General features: G+C 46.8%; 1 protein-coding gene across 1 annotated transcript; it reads right to left on the bottom strand.

The window, feature by feature from the left end:
* Positions 1 to 844: 844 nt before the first annotated feature.
* Positions 845 to 5,968, bottom strand: LOC123083574 (putative disease resistance protein RGA1). Its single transcript, XM_044505583.1, has 4 exons — positions 5,625 to 5,968; positions 3,055 to 4,286; positions 1,658 to 2,991; positions 845 to 1,342 (listed from the first exon to the last, which is right to left on the bottom strand). Exons 1-4 carry the CDS (start codon positions 5,966 to 5,968, stop codon positions 845 to 847), a joined length of 3,408 nt encoding a protein of 1,135 aa, XP_044361518.1.
* Positions 5,969 to 13,800: the final 7,832 nt, after the last annotated feature.

Below are 13,800 nucleotides of genomic sequence, written 5' to 3'. Positions count from 1 at the left end.
AGCCAGAAAGACCAGCTAGCATGGCCCAAAGGTCTGAAGCGGCAGGCTTTCTAGACCAACAAAGGTTCCACCATGCAAGGAAAATGGTCATGGCACGTGGCTCACTGTATCAAGTATGAAATCCAAGTACTGCAGTACATAACTCAGTACAGGAGTGGATGATAAAAGAGACCCTCGGTCACATGGTATTTAAGAGCACACAAGAGATCAAAATTACAATCCATACAAACCAAAAGTACTCCCTCCGTCCGGAAATACTTGTCATCAAAATGAATAGAAAAGGATGTATCTAGATGTATATTAGTTCTAGATACATTCTTTTTATCCATTTTGATGACAAGTATTTTCGGACGGAGGGAATACAACTTACTCCAGTGGAGAGGGTAGCACAACAGGACAACACTAAGTGACGGAATAAAGTGCAAATTAGACCACATTCCGGGAATTGTTCAGTCAGTGGATAATAATAGCATGAAGAAGAAGATAACCAAACACCATGATTACAGAAACCATCGCCAGTGAGGAGTGCGAGAGGGCAATGCGTGAAGCAATAAGCAAAGCAGGAGACAGACCGAGGGAATCAACACCGGCCCGTGAAGTAGAGGACAGTTTGTGCTGTAGCCTGAAGCACTCCACCTCGTAACAGGTTGCTAGAGGGCCTGCTATTAATGAAAGTTTGTAATCAATGTCATATTTCAAAGATTTAAAAGTTCAATGAAGTGCATATATATTACGAAAGACTATATATATAATTATATATATATATATATCTTTGACAGTGCAAAGATGGGCGATGGGAGCAAGTTACCTTTCAGTTTATTTGTAGCTGGGAATCTAGATCACACTACTGAAATTGCTTCCAGCGGATATGCTCAATCTTTGGCCAACTTTCTCCATCAGGTGCTCGGCAGTTCTCCTTCAACAGCTCAGAACAATCCCAAACAAATATGAACTGAAGGGAGGATGGCAGATCTGGTAAGGATGATATGTTGGGGCACTTGGAGATGTTGAGATTCCTCAGACTGGAGAAGCACTTCAGATTTGTTGGCAGGGAAGTCATTTGACAATTAGAGAATGACAGAGCCCTCACTAATGTGAAATTTGCCGATTCTTTGAATGAAACGAATGGTTCCTTGCAACTTCGAAGTGAAAGAAATGGTGGAACTGTGACACCTTCAGCCGACAGCATGTTGTTGAGTATTATAGGACTGCTAACAGTGAGTGAGTACTGGAGTCGAAACTGTGAGATACACTCGGGAGTGAGTTTTGGAACATCAATCAGTTCTACACGGTCAAGTTGCAGGGAGGAAAATCCTTCGAGCATACATAAATCTGGCAAGCAATACAGTGAGAGTGATTTAACAGAGGTAAGAGTACCAACAGAAAAGCATGCGGTGCTTCTGCAACAGCCTATGAGAATAGCATTCATCTGTTGCCAGCCGGTACAGAGGAATTCAGCTCCAAGTACACAACCTAATATATGGAGCTTCTCAATGGATAATGGCAAACATTCTGCTCCACATTCCAACACTAAAGAAGGGCAGGAAATCAATTTAACTTCTGAAAGAGAGGTAGCAGCTCGTAAACCCCCTAATGACCTGAGACACCAGCAATCTTTGATGAACAAATAGTCAAGTTTTGTCAAATGTTGGATCACTTCTTCAGAAGGAAGAGTAGTTAATGTCACAATCTCTTCCAAGGACAAACTTCCCAGTGAAGCCAGGCCATTAAGGCAAATAGCTAAAGCTCCATCTGTAATACTGCATCTCGAAAGAGACAGAGTACAAAGTCTTGATGGCGTAATCAGCGGCAGTCCAATGCTCCTTCCATATGTGAGTCCTATCCTTTGCTCGTGACAGTATATCCACGCCTTGATGATATCCTCTTTTACCAATGCTTCATCTTTCTTTCCTTCAAGAGCACTTTCAAGGTTTTGAACATTTGACACATCAGCATGCATCAATGTGACCAGCTGCTTGAGTAATGAATATTCCGATGAGAGTACACTCCTAATATGTGATCCTGAATCCAAGTCCCAGATTAAACCAAGCTGTGATGCCAAGTGGTCTGTCCTTGAGATATCCTCTCTCTGCTCTTGATGTTCTAGATCATTGCTCGAAATAAATATAAGCAGTGGACAATTGGATATCATTAATTTTTGAAGGCCTAGTGGAAGACAAGGTAATGTCTTCAGGTTTGGCATATTGGTGAGGACAAGTGAAGAGCAATTCCCAAATAGTTCACTATTGGATGGTAAGCTTTGTAACACGCTGCAATTAACAAAGCTTAAATGTTCCAAATTCTCAAAATACGAACCATCAAGTAACCAGCTAGGATATTTTGAAGATTTATAACCGTCAACTGTAAGTCCCCCAAGTTGAGGCGGTGGCATCAGGCCTTCTAGAATCTCCAAATGTAAACTATCCTCTGCATTCGTGTTATTCTTGCAACTCCAAACAAGTTGCAAGCTGTGAAGATGACTTTTCTGACACAGCTTCGATTCTAAGGCTTGATCTTTCCCACTGACATTCTCAAGATTTGTGACACTTAAACTGCCACGAATCCCATTCATGTCCCTCAGCTGTTGCAACTCATATCCATTTTTCTTTTGCAAAGAAAATGCCTTCAATTCTTGAAGCAGACTCAGATTACCAATGTAAGGAATTTGAGGCAGTGTTATTTTGTATGACGTGTCTAATCTATTAAAATGCCTTTCAAGATGCCGCAACTTCCTTAAATTGCAGAGATTCTCAGGGAAACACTCAACTTTGTCATTTAACAGAAGTAACTGCAAGTGGTAAAGAGTACACAGTGATCTTGGCAAATCAGAAATTAGTGTTCTGATGATGTTCAAATACCGAAGGTGCTTCAACTGACCAACAGATTCTGGCAACTTACTACTGCTGTAAGATGACAAACATAGTACACGCAACTTCTTCAAATTCTGTAGTATCTCATTAAAAAGGTGACTTACATCATCAATTAGAGGATCTATGCAGATAATAGTGCGTAAATGATGTAGCTTGCAGATACTTTTCTTGTGTTGCGTCATACTATCAACACGAACAGAAAGGTATCGAACAGTGGATGGTATTTCTGTCATCTTACAATCTTCCAATCTGAAGTAGTTCCCTTTGGAGAGTGATTCTGCAAGATCATGAAGGAGATCATGCATAAGATAGTAAGTGTCTTCCTCATAAACAGGTTGAAAGAATGAAGCGGAGATCATCTCACGGAAGCAATCCATCCCAATATCTTCCACTCTCTTGTTTTGGTCGCATGAGTCAACAAGGCCCTCTGCCATCCAAAGATAAACCAACTCATCAGTGTCATACTTGTGGCCTTTTGGAAACAAGCTGCAATATAGGAAGCACCTCTGCAGACAAGGATCTAACTTCTCATGACTCCACAACAGAGCTCTCATGGGGTCAGTTAATTCGTCAATCTTTATAGTTAGAGCACCTTTCCATGCACTGATACTTGTTTTCCCTTTCAACTGGGAACCCACAACTTTCGCTGCCAAAGGAGATCGTCCAAGTCTTTTAGCTATCTTTTGTGCAAAACCTTCCAACTTTTCATGCAACTGTGGATTTCCGATTTCTGGTCCAGAGAATGCATGGTGCTTAAAAAGTGTCAAGAACTGAGCATATTCCATGTTTTCCGGAGGACACACTTCTTCACAACAAAGAGCAGCTGGAAATGTATCCCGCCGAGAAGTTATCAAAACTTTGCTTCTGGCGTCTTTTGAAACTAGAGGGGCTAATAGTTGCTCCCATTCCATCTCACTGCCTGGTTCGAACCAAACATCATCCAACACCAGCAAGAATTTTTTTGATTCTTGTAGTATGTCAATCAACTTGCGCTGTAGAGTATCAAGGTTATCAATCTGTGGGCATTCCCCCTGAGAGGCCGACTCTATGATATCCCGTGTATGACGTCGGACATTAAGTTTGCGTGAGATGCTTACCCACATCGTCACATCAAAATACTCTTTTATGCTCTTGTCATTGTAAACAAGTTGTGCCAAGGTGGACTTTCCCATGCCTCCTGGTCCAACGATGGCCAAACCCGAGAACATAGTTGTACTAGACTCACTAGTAGCCGTTTTCTTGGTAAGACGATCTATTATGTAATCGCGATCCTTGTCACGACCAATCACTTTGAGAGGTGGTAGTGACGTTGTCTCGGGAACAACAACTGATTGTTTGGTCAGGCTCACTTCACTATAACCAGTTGGTAAGCGCACCAGCTCACGGAAGTACTTGGCTTTGACCGTTTTTCCGTCACTGGTAAACCCTACCGGGGCAGGGCATACTAGGGAAAGCGGATCCCCCCGCTCCCGCTAGGGTTTCCCTCCGCCGCCGCCGCCCTCCCCCGCTCCTGCCGCCCCCGGCCGCCGTCGGGCGCGCCCCGGCTCCTCCTCCCCCTCCCCTCCTCCCCCGTACCCCCCGCGTCGCCTCCCCGAGCGAGGCGGCCGGGGGCTCCCCTTCCCTGCCCCTCCCAGCGGCCCCTCTCCTCCTTTCCCCTCCCGCCGCCGCCGGCGTAGGCCACCGGGCCTGGCTAGCGTGATGCCGGCGGCGGCGGCCCTGTTCTCTTCCTCCCCGCGCGGCGCTGTAGCTCGGGCGTTGGCGCCGGCGGCGGTGCACCCAGGTCGGCTTCGGATCCGGTGGCGGCTCGTCTTCGCAGGCGGCGCAGCTCCGGGTGGCATGGTGGCGGTGGCGTGGCTGCTTGGCTGCGGGGCGGCGCGGTGGCTGGCGGCGGCGCCCTTCCGGCCCAGATCTGGGCCCTTTTGGGCCCCATCTGGGTCTGGGTGGGCCTGGCGTGTGCTTTCCGGCGTCATCTCCGGCGGACGGAGGTGTGGCTTGGGCTGGGGGTGGCGGAGACGGTGGCGCGTGTACTGCAGCGCAGCGACGGGAGCTTCACGAGCCCGCTTCGGGCTCGGCCGGGCAGGGGTGCCTGGTTTGCTCCTGAGCTACGTCCGGTCGGTCACCGCCGAGGGTGGTGGAGGTTGTCCCCTCCCACGTGGCCGCTGACCCTGCTGCTCCTCGTTTTCGGCTGGTTCCTCTCGATCCCGCCGGTCTCGCTTCGCTTGTCACGGTGAGACGGCGATGGTGACTGCGTGTCCGTGGTGGCGCATATTGGTGGACGGCAAGTATGGTGGAGCGCGATGGATCGTCTGGGGTCGTGGTTGGTAAGAGGTTGGGAGAAATCCTTGTCGGCTTGTTCGGCACCGACGCGGTGACGCCCGTGGGCGTCGCCGTGCCTTCCTGAAGGGCGTCGGATATCCCCCTTCCTCCCACGGCCCTTCGCGTACCGGGGGAAACCCTAGGCCATGTCCGGTAGCAGCGTCGTTGTCGTCGCGTTCCTTCTTGAAGGTGTTACTTGGTATGCGGCGTTTCGTGGTGCTAGGAGCGTGGTGGAACTCTCCGGCGGGCGCAGCGGTGGCGAGTCATCTTCGTTTTTGTTGATCCGCCGTTGTCGACATTTTTTTTTCCTTTTGTGTTTTCTCTTTTTTTTTCTTTTGGGCGTGCCTGTGCTGCTTCCGCCCCAGCACCTATCGTGGGTTGTATCGATGTTGTTGCTTTGTAATACAAAGCGGGGGGAAACCCTTTTTCGGTAAGTACTTGGCTTTTGCGAGGGTAGCCTTCAGTTCATTCAGCTGGCAAATTAGCTTTCTATTTTCAGAGCTCACATTGGACAGCCGGCTCGATGCAGCACGCAAAGGCTTCATAAAAGTGTTGCTGATGAAGGAGGCATTGGTCAGCAATGAATCTTTCCCCTTTACTTGTTGCTTGAGAAGGTTGTACTCATGCTTGTCCAGCAAGTCTTCAGCCATGTAGAAACCTTCTTTGAGTTCCTGAAGCCATTTGTCCAACTTGGGCCTGTGGTTTCCATTGTCTGCTGCTTCAATCAACAGCTCAAACTGCGGCAAGATAGTGGTTTCAAGTTCATGGAGCTCATGCGCCATTCCACTCCGAGGTACGTTGAAGCCTTGGCAAGGAGCTTCTTCAAGACCGGCGATATGGCCAATCTTAAGGCAGCGCTAGCTAACGCCACTTCTGCCATCGGACTTTTGGTTGTATAGTTCTATGGAGCAGAGTTGTGTTTCTCTTCTAGGTTCTGAAAGACAGGCTATGCAAAACAAGGTGAAAGAAGACACCACTAAAGAAGGTCCGTCTGGATTGGAGGCAGGAACACCCGGTGAATATACCAATGACTGAAAAGCCTGCAAGAATAGGAAATATCAAGAAACAAATTAGCCAATTGCAGCAACGAAAATAACAAACAGAACCCTAGAACCAGATTTGCAGAGGAAAACAGATGAGAAAATAGTGAGGAGCTTACAAAGGTCAGGTGAGAAGCAGCATTGTAGGAGCCGGCGCAGCGATGAGGCAGACTAGCATTGAAGAGAATTAGAGGAGGCAGAAATCACCAAACAACGTTCTTTTTCTCCATGTCCATCCTGCTCTGAATATTTCTCTTCCTCGGTGGTGTTGCTATCCGGAAATAGCTATTTGTATGGATCTCACGCCTCCATGAGTCCAAGGCAACTGGGACATAAGACCTTATTTGCACGAAAACTATTGTATGTCATGTGCACCTACAAGCAGAGAAAACAGGAAAACATGTGTGTAAGTCAAGTCCACCATAATGAAGAAGATAATGAATACCTAAAAGGGAATCAAGATCTATAGGAGTAAAACGCAGGGCATAAATAAGAAGAATCCAACTCTGCGAGCATATGTCAGATTGCAAATCTGGATATCACCGGTATGTATAACAGCAAGTCACATATGTAATCACTGGTGCAAAGGGGAGATCAAGTTCAAGCAGCCCACCAAAAAAAATTAAAAAAATACAAGAACCCACGCACAAAAACACAATACAACCCCATGAATGGATACTGGACACAACGAATACAATCTCACGTAACCCTCTTATTATTGTCTGAGTTGTACCCTAGAACACAAACTTTGTAATTTGTAAGCCAAGCTCCAATTTTACAGTTTCTGTTCCGACTCCTCTGGTCTACCCCTGAGACATCTTATCCCGCTCCTACTGTTTTGGGGTGAAGAAGTAGGAGACCCTGCAGTGCCGGCGAGGGCTGTGGATAGCGGGGCGGAGAGCCTCGACAGCGTGGATTCCACTGTATCTCGATCCGACTACGTACCCAGCCCGACAACGTGAACAGATTACAGATGTACTCCCTCCATAAAGAAATATAAGAGTGTTTAGATCCAAACGCTCCTATATTTCTTTACAGAGGGAGTACTATGGGGGCAAGGTTAAGTTGGGAGGGAGATGGATCTTGTCAACTCACCTGAGAACGCCGGAGCCAAGCAAGGCGACGAGAAGACGGGGAGGCAGTCGGTCAGAGGAGAAGAGAGGGGAAGCGCTGGCCAAAGAGTATCTAGGATAACTGGTCGCCAGGGGGACGGAGAGTACAAAGCTTTGCTCCTTGGCCGGCTAAGAGGAAGCAACAAACCAATGCCAAGGAGAAGAATAAACAAGAGAAATCTTCCATAGGGAAGAACGTCTGTTTCCATGGGAAAGAACGCCGTGGCTTGTCCACTCTGTCAATAAAACTTGTGTTAGACTAGATCATGCACCACTTGATGCAGGGAATACATGGAGGAGCTTGACACGGCTTACAGCGCGGCCTTAACCGACTGTGATTACTTTGCCCAGTGAAATGTGCCGGAGATACAACAACTTGTTTTCTTTCAGGGATGAATAATACAGTGCCACAGACGTAGCTCACCAGATGATCATGATCAGGGCGTTCCAATGCTCCCTTCTCTGTACGCTCTGTTCTGATCGACCAAGCATGGAACGAGGACGGACCTTGCATCGAACCCAGGCTCCCTTGGGTCGACTGGAACTCTGCGGTCATTACCGAACGGACGCTTGTCGTCATACCGCCGGGGCGCGTACGACCCATCCCTCGGGAGGGGAGAAGGCACTCGACGGTAGTTGTCACGGGCGAACTCACGATCATCATTTCCATGAGCTCTTCACAAATGAGGATCCTGATGATGCTCACGATCTCTTTGCCTCAACGGTGATCTAGGACTGTGTGCCGACTGAACGGTTTCTGTCCTTACCGACCGACTGTGAATTCTGTTCCGCGATTGGGACACCGCGGAGTTCTGATCTCCTGCTTCCCGGAGCAGCGCTCTGATATGTTCCAGGCCTCTTCCAGCCTCCGAGCGGGACGGCTGAATGGACTCCGCAATACGCGCAGCCGCTGCGAGATTCTAGATCGGTGTGCGGAATACCTGAGTTTCCGGTGGAAACAGTTGTCGCGTGTGCCGACTGGATCCGGGGATCAGTCGACGGGTGCGCTCGTCGAGAGAATGTTGGAGATTCTCCAAACGGGGGCGCTCAGCCAGCATGGACATGCGCACGTCCTCCAAGGCCCGAGCCTCGGCGGTTTCCCCTACGATGGGAGTATGGAGAGCCTCCTCGTTGCGGCGACGCAGCTCCTCCCTCTGCTAGGAACTGAGAGGTTGGGGCTGGTACTCCTCGTGGCCGAGTGACCCGTCATCGTCGCTGTTCTCGCCGCTGCGGTGGAAACCAGGTGGGCTGCAATGAGAATCGACCATGAGAACTTCTGCCACGGGGTCACAACTCCCGCTCTCGGAAAGTGTGTCTGCAAAGTCAGTCGACAGGTCGACTGGACCGCGGTGATATACGTCGGGCTCGATCGCCGCGACCTGGGGGGTGAACGCCTGCCGAGCCACCGCGTGCTTCACCCACCGTTGGAGCCGTGAACGGCCCGACCGCTTGCGGCGGCGTCCAGCAGAGCGGGAGGTCGACACGGGCGTCGACTGGCACGGAGTCGGCGGCTGTCAGAGGTGTTGGGGAACGTAGTAATTTCAAAAAAATTCCTACGCACACGCAAGATCATGGTGATGTATAACAACGAGAGGGGGAGTGTATCTTCATACCCTTGAAGATCGCTAAGCGGAAGCGTTTATCAACGCGGTTGATGTAGTCGTACGTCTTCACGATCCGACCGATCCAAGTACCGAACGCACGGCACCTCCGAGTTCTGCACACGTTTAGCTCGATGATGTCCTCGCCTTCTCGATCCAGCAAGACGGGCGAAGTAGTAGATGAGTTCCGGCAGCACGACGGCGTGGTGACGGTGTTGGTGAAGAACAATCTCCGCAGGGCTTCGCCTAAGCACTACGGAAACTATGACGGAGGATAAACTAGAGGGGACGGGATGCCGACACACGGCTTGGTGTTTCTTGATGTGTCTTTGGTGCTAGCCCTACCCCTCTATTTATATGTTGAGCCTTGGGGTCGAAACTTGGAGTAAAAGCCTCCACAAAGTCGGTTTCACCCGAAAGGCAAGAGTCCTTCTCGGACTCCAGGGCCAGACGCCAGGGTTCCCGGCGTCTCAACCCAGACGCCAGGGACCCTGGCGTCTGGCCCCTGGACTCCGCAAAACTTCCTTTTGCGCTTTCCAAAAACCTTGTGGGCTTTCCCCTTTGGCCCAAATAACGTGTTCTCGTTCCCAAACATTTCGGGAAACATCCGGAACCCCTTCCGGTGAATTCCGGAACTCTTCCGGAGATCAAACACTATTATCCCATATATCAAACTTTATCTCCGGACCATTCCGGAGTTCCTCGTCATGTCCATGATCTCATCCGGGACTCCGAACAACATTCGGTTACCAACATACATAACTCATATAATACTATATCGTCAACGAAACGTTAAGCATGCGGACCCTACGGGTTCGAGAACTATGTAGACATGACCTAGAACTTGTTTCCGGTCAATAACCAATAGCGGGACCTGGATGCCCATATTGGTTCCCACATATTCTACGAAGATCTTTATCGGTCAAACCGCATAACAACATACGTTGTTCCCTTTGTCATCGGTATGTTACTTGCCCGAGATTTGATCGTCGGTATCCAATACCTAGTTCAATCTCGTTACCGGCAAGTCTCTTTACTCGTTACGTAATACATCATTCCGTAACTAACTCATTAGCTACACTGCTTGCAAGGCTTATAGTGATGTGCATTACCGAGAGGGCCCAGAGATACCTCTCCGATAATCGGAGTGACAAAACCTAATCTCGAAATACGCCAACTCAACATGTACCTTCGGAGACACCTGTAGTACTCCTTTATAATCACCCAGTTACGTTGTGACGTTTGGTAGTACCCAAAGTGTTCCTCCGGTAAACGGGAGTTGCATAATTCTCATAGTTACAGGAACATGTATAAGTCATGAAGAAAGCAATAGCAGTATACTAAACGATCAAGTGCTAGGCTAACGGAATGGGTCATGTCAATCACATCATTCTCTAATGATGTGATCCCACTAATCAAATGACAACACATGTCTATGGTTAGGAAACATAACCATCTTTGATTAATGAGCTAGTCAAGTAGAGGCATACTAGTGACTATATGTTTGTCTATGTATTCACACATGTATCATGTTTCCGGTTAATACAATTCTAGCATGAATAATAAACATTTATCATGATATGAGGAAATAAATAATAACTTTATTATTGCCTCTAGGGCATATTTCCTTCAGTCTCCCACTTGCACTAGAGTCAATAATCTAGATTACATAGTAATGATTCTAACACCCATGGAGTCTTGGTGCTGATCATGTTTTGCTCGTGAGAGAGGCTTAGTCAACGGGTCTGCAACATTCAGATCCGTATGTATCTTGCAAATCTCTATGTCTCCCACTTGGACTTGGTCCCGAATGGAATTGAAGCGTCTCTTGATGTGCTTGGTCCTCTTGTGAAATCTGGATTCCTTTGCCAAGGCAATTGCACCAGTATTGTCACAGAAGATTTTCATTGGTCCCGATGCACTAGGTATGACACCTAGATCGGAAATGAACTCCTTCATCCAGACTCCTTCATTTGCTGCTTCCGAAGCAGCTATGTACTCCGCTTCACATGTAGATCCCGCCACGACGCTTTGTTTAGAACTGCACCAACTTACAGCTCCACCGTTTAATAAAAACACGTATCCGGTTTGCGATTTAGAATCGTCCGGATCAGTGTCAAAGCTTGCATCGACGTAACCATTTACGACTAGCTCTTTGTCACCTCCATATACGAGAAACATATCCTTAGTCCTTTTCAGGTATTTCAGGATGTTCTTGACCGCTGTCCAGTGATCCACTCCTGGATTACTTTGGTACCTTCCTGCCAAGCTTATTGCTAAGCATACGTCAGGTCTGGTACACAGCATTGCATACATGATAGAGCCTATGGCTGAAGCATAGGGAACATCTTTCATTTTCTCTCTATCTTCTGCTGTGGTCGGGCATTGAGTTTGACTCAACTTCACACCTTGTAGTACGGGCAAGAACCCTTTCTTTGCCTGATCCATTTTGAACTTTTTCAAAATTTTATCAAGGTATGTGCTTTGTGAAAGTCCTATCAAGCGTCTTGATCTATCTCTATAGATCTTGATGCCCAATATGTAAGCAGCTTCACCGAGGTCTTTCATTGAAAAACTTTTATTCAAGTATCCCTTTATGCTATCCAGAAATTCTATATCATTTCCAATTAATAATATGTCATCTACATATAATATCAGAAATGCTACAGAGCTCCCACTCACTTTCTTGTAAATACAGGCTTCTCCAAAAGTCTGTATAAAACCATATGCTTTGATCACACTATCAAAGCGTTTATTCCAACTCCGAGATGCTTGCACCAGTCCATAAATGGAACGCTGGAGCTTGCACACTTTGTTAGCACCTTTTGGATCAACAAAACCTTCTGGCTGCATCATATACAACTCTTCTTCCAGAAATCCATTCAAGAATGCAGTTTTGACATCCATTTGCCAAATTTCATAATCATGAAATGCAGCAATAGCTAACATGATTCGGACAGACTTAAGCATCGCTACGGGTGAGAAAGTCTCATCGTAGTCAACTCCTTGAACTTGTCGAAAACCTTTCGCAACAAGTCGAGCTTTATAGACAGTTACATTACCATCAGCGTCAGTCTTCTTCTTAAAGATCCATTTATTCTCAATTGCTTGCCGATCATCGGGCAAGTCAACCAAAGTCCATACTTTGTTTTCATACATGGATCCCATCTCAGATTTCATGGCCTCTAGCCATTTTGCGGAATCTGGGCTCATCATCGCTTCCTCATAGTTCGTAGGTTCATCATGGTCAAGTAACATGACTTCCAGAATAGGATTACCATACCACTCTGGTGCGGATCTTACTCTGGTAGACCTACGAAGTTCAGCAGAAACTTGATCTGAAGTTTCATGATCAATATCATTAGCTTCCTCACTGATTGGTGTAGTTGTCACAGGAACCGGTTCTTGTGATGAACTACTTTCCAATAAGGGAGTAGATACAGTTATCTCATCAAGTTCTACTTTCCTCCCACTCACTTCTTTCGAGAGAAACTCCTTCTCTAGAAAGGATCCGATTTTAGCAACGAAAATCTTGCCTTCAGATCTGTGATAGAAGGTGTACCCAATAGTTTCTTTTGGGTATCCTATGAAGACACATTTCTCCGATTTGGGTTCAAGCTTATCTGGTTGAAGTTTCTTCACATAAGCATCGCAGCCCCAAACTTTAAGAAACGACAACTTTGGTTTCTTGCCAAACCACAGTTCATAAGGCGTCGTCTCAACGGATTTTGATGGTGCCCTATTTAACGTGAATGCGGCCGTCTCTAAAGCATAACCCCAAAACGATAGCGGTAAATCAGTAAGAGACATCATAGATCGCACCATATCTAGTAAAGTACGATTACGACGTTCGGACACACCATTTCGTTGTGGTGTTCCGGGTGGCGTGAGTTGCGAAACTATTCCGCATTGTTTCAAGTGTAGACCAAACTCGTAACTCAAATATTCTCCTCCACGATCAGATCGTAGAAATTTTATTTTCTTGTTACGATGATTTTCCACTTCACTCTGAAATTCTTTGAACTTTTCAAATGTTTCAGACTTGTGTTTCATCAAGTAGATATACCCATATCTGCTCAAATCATCTGTGAAGGTGAGAAAATAACGATACCCGCCGCGAGCCTCAACATTCATTGGACCACAAACATCAGTATGTATGATTTCCAACAAATCAGTTGCTCGCTCCATAGTTCCGGAGAACGGCGTTTTAGTCATCTTGCCCATGAGGCACGGTTCGCAAGTACCAAGTGATTCATAATCAAGTGATTCCAAAAGCCCATCAGTATGGAGTTTCTTCATGCGCTTTACACCGATATGACCTAAACGGCAGTGCCACAAATAAGTTGCACTATCGTTATCAACTCTGCATCTTTTGGTTTCAACACTATGAACATGTGTATCACTACTATCGAGATTCAACAAAAATAGACCACTCTTCAAGGGTGCATGACCATAAAAGATATTACTCATATAAATAGAACAACCATTATTCTCTGATTTAAATGAATAACTGTCTCGCATCAAACAAGATCCAGATATAATGTTCATGCTCAACGCTGGCACCAAATAACAATTATTTAGGTCTAAAACTAATCCCGATGGTAGATGTAGAGGTAGCGTGCCGACCGCGATCACATCGACTTTGGAACCATTTCCCACGCGCATCGTCACCTCGTCCTTAGCCAATCTTCGCTTAATCGTAGTCCCTGTTTCGAGTTGCAAATATTAGCAACAGAACCAGTATCAAATACCCAGGTGCTACTGCGAGCATTAGTAAGGTACACATCAATAACATGTATATCACATATACCTTTGTTCACTTTGCCATCCTTCTTATCCGCCAAATACTTGGGGCAGTTCC

This window comes from Triticum aestivum, chromosome 4A (assembly GCF_018294505.1).
Source record: "Triticum aestivum cultivar Chinese Spring chromosome 4A, IWGSC CS RefSeq v2.1, whole genome shotgun sequence".
Classification (NCBI taxonomy): domain Eukaryota; kingdom Viridiplantae; phylum Streptophyta; class Magnoliopsida; order Poales; family Poaceae; genus Triticum; species Triticum aestivum.
Note: the sequence above shows the minus strand (reverse complement) of the source record. Positions and strands in the feature narration are given on the sequence as shown.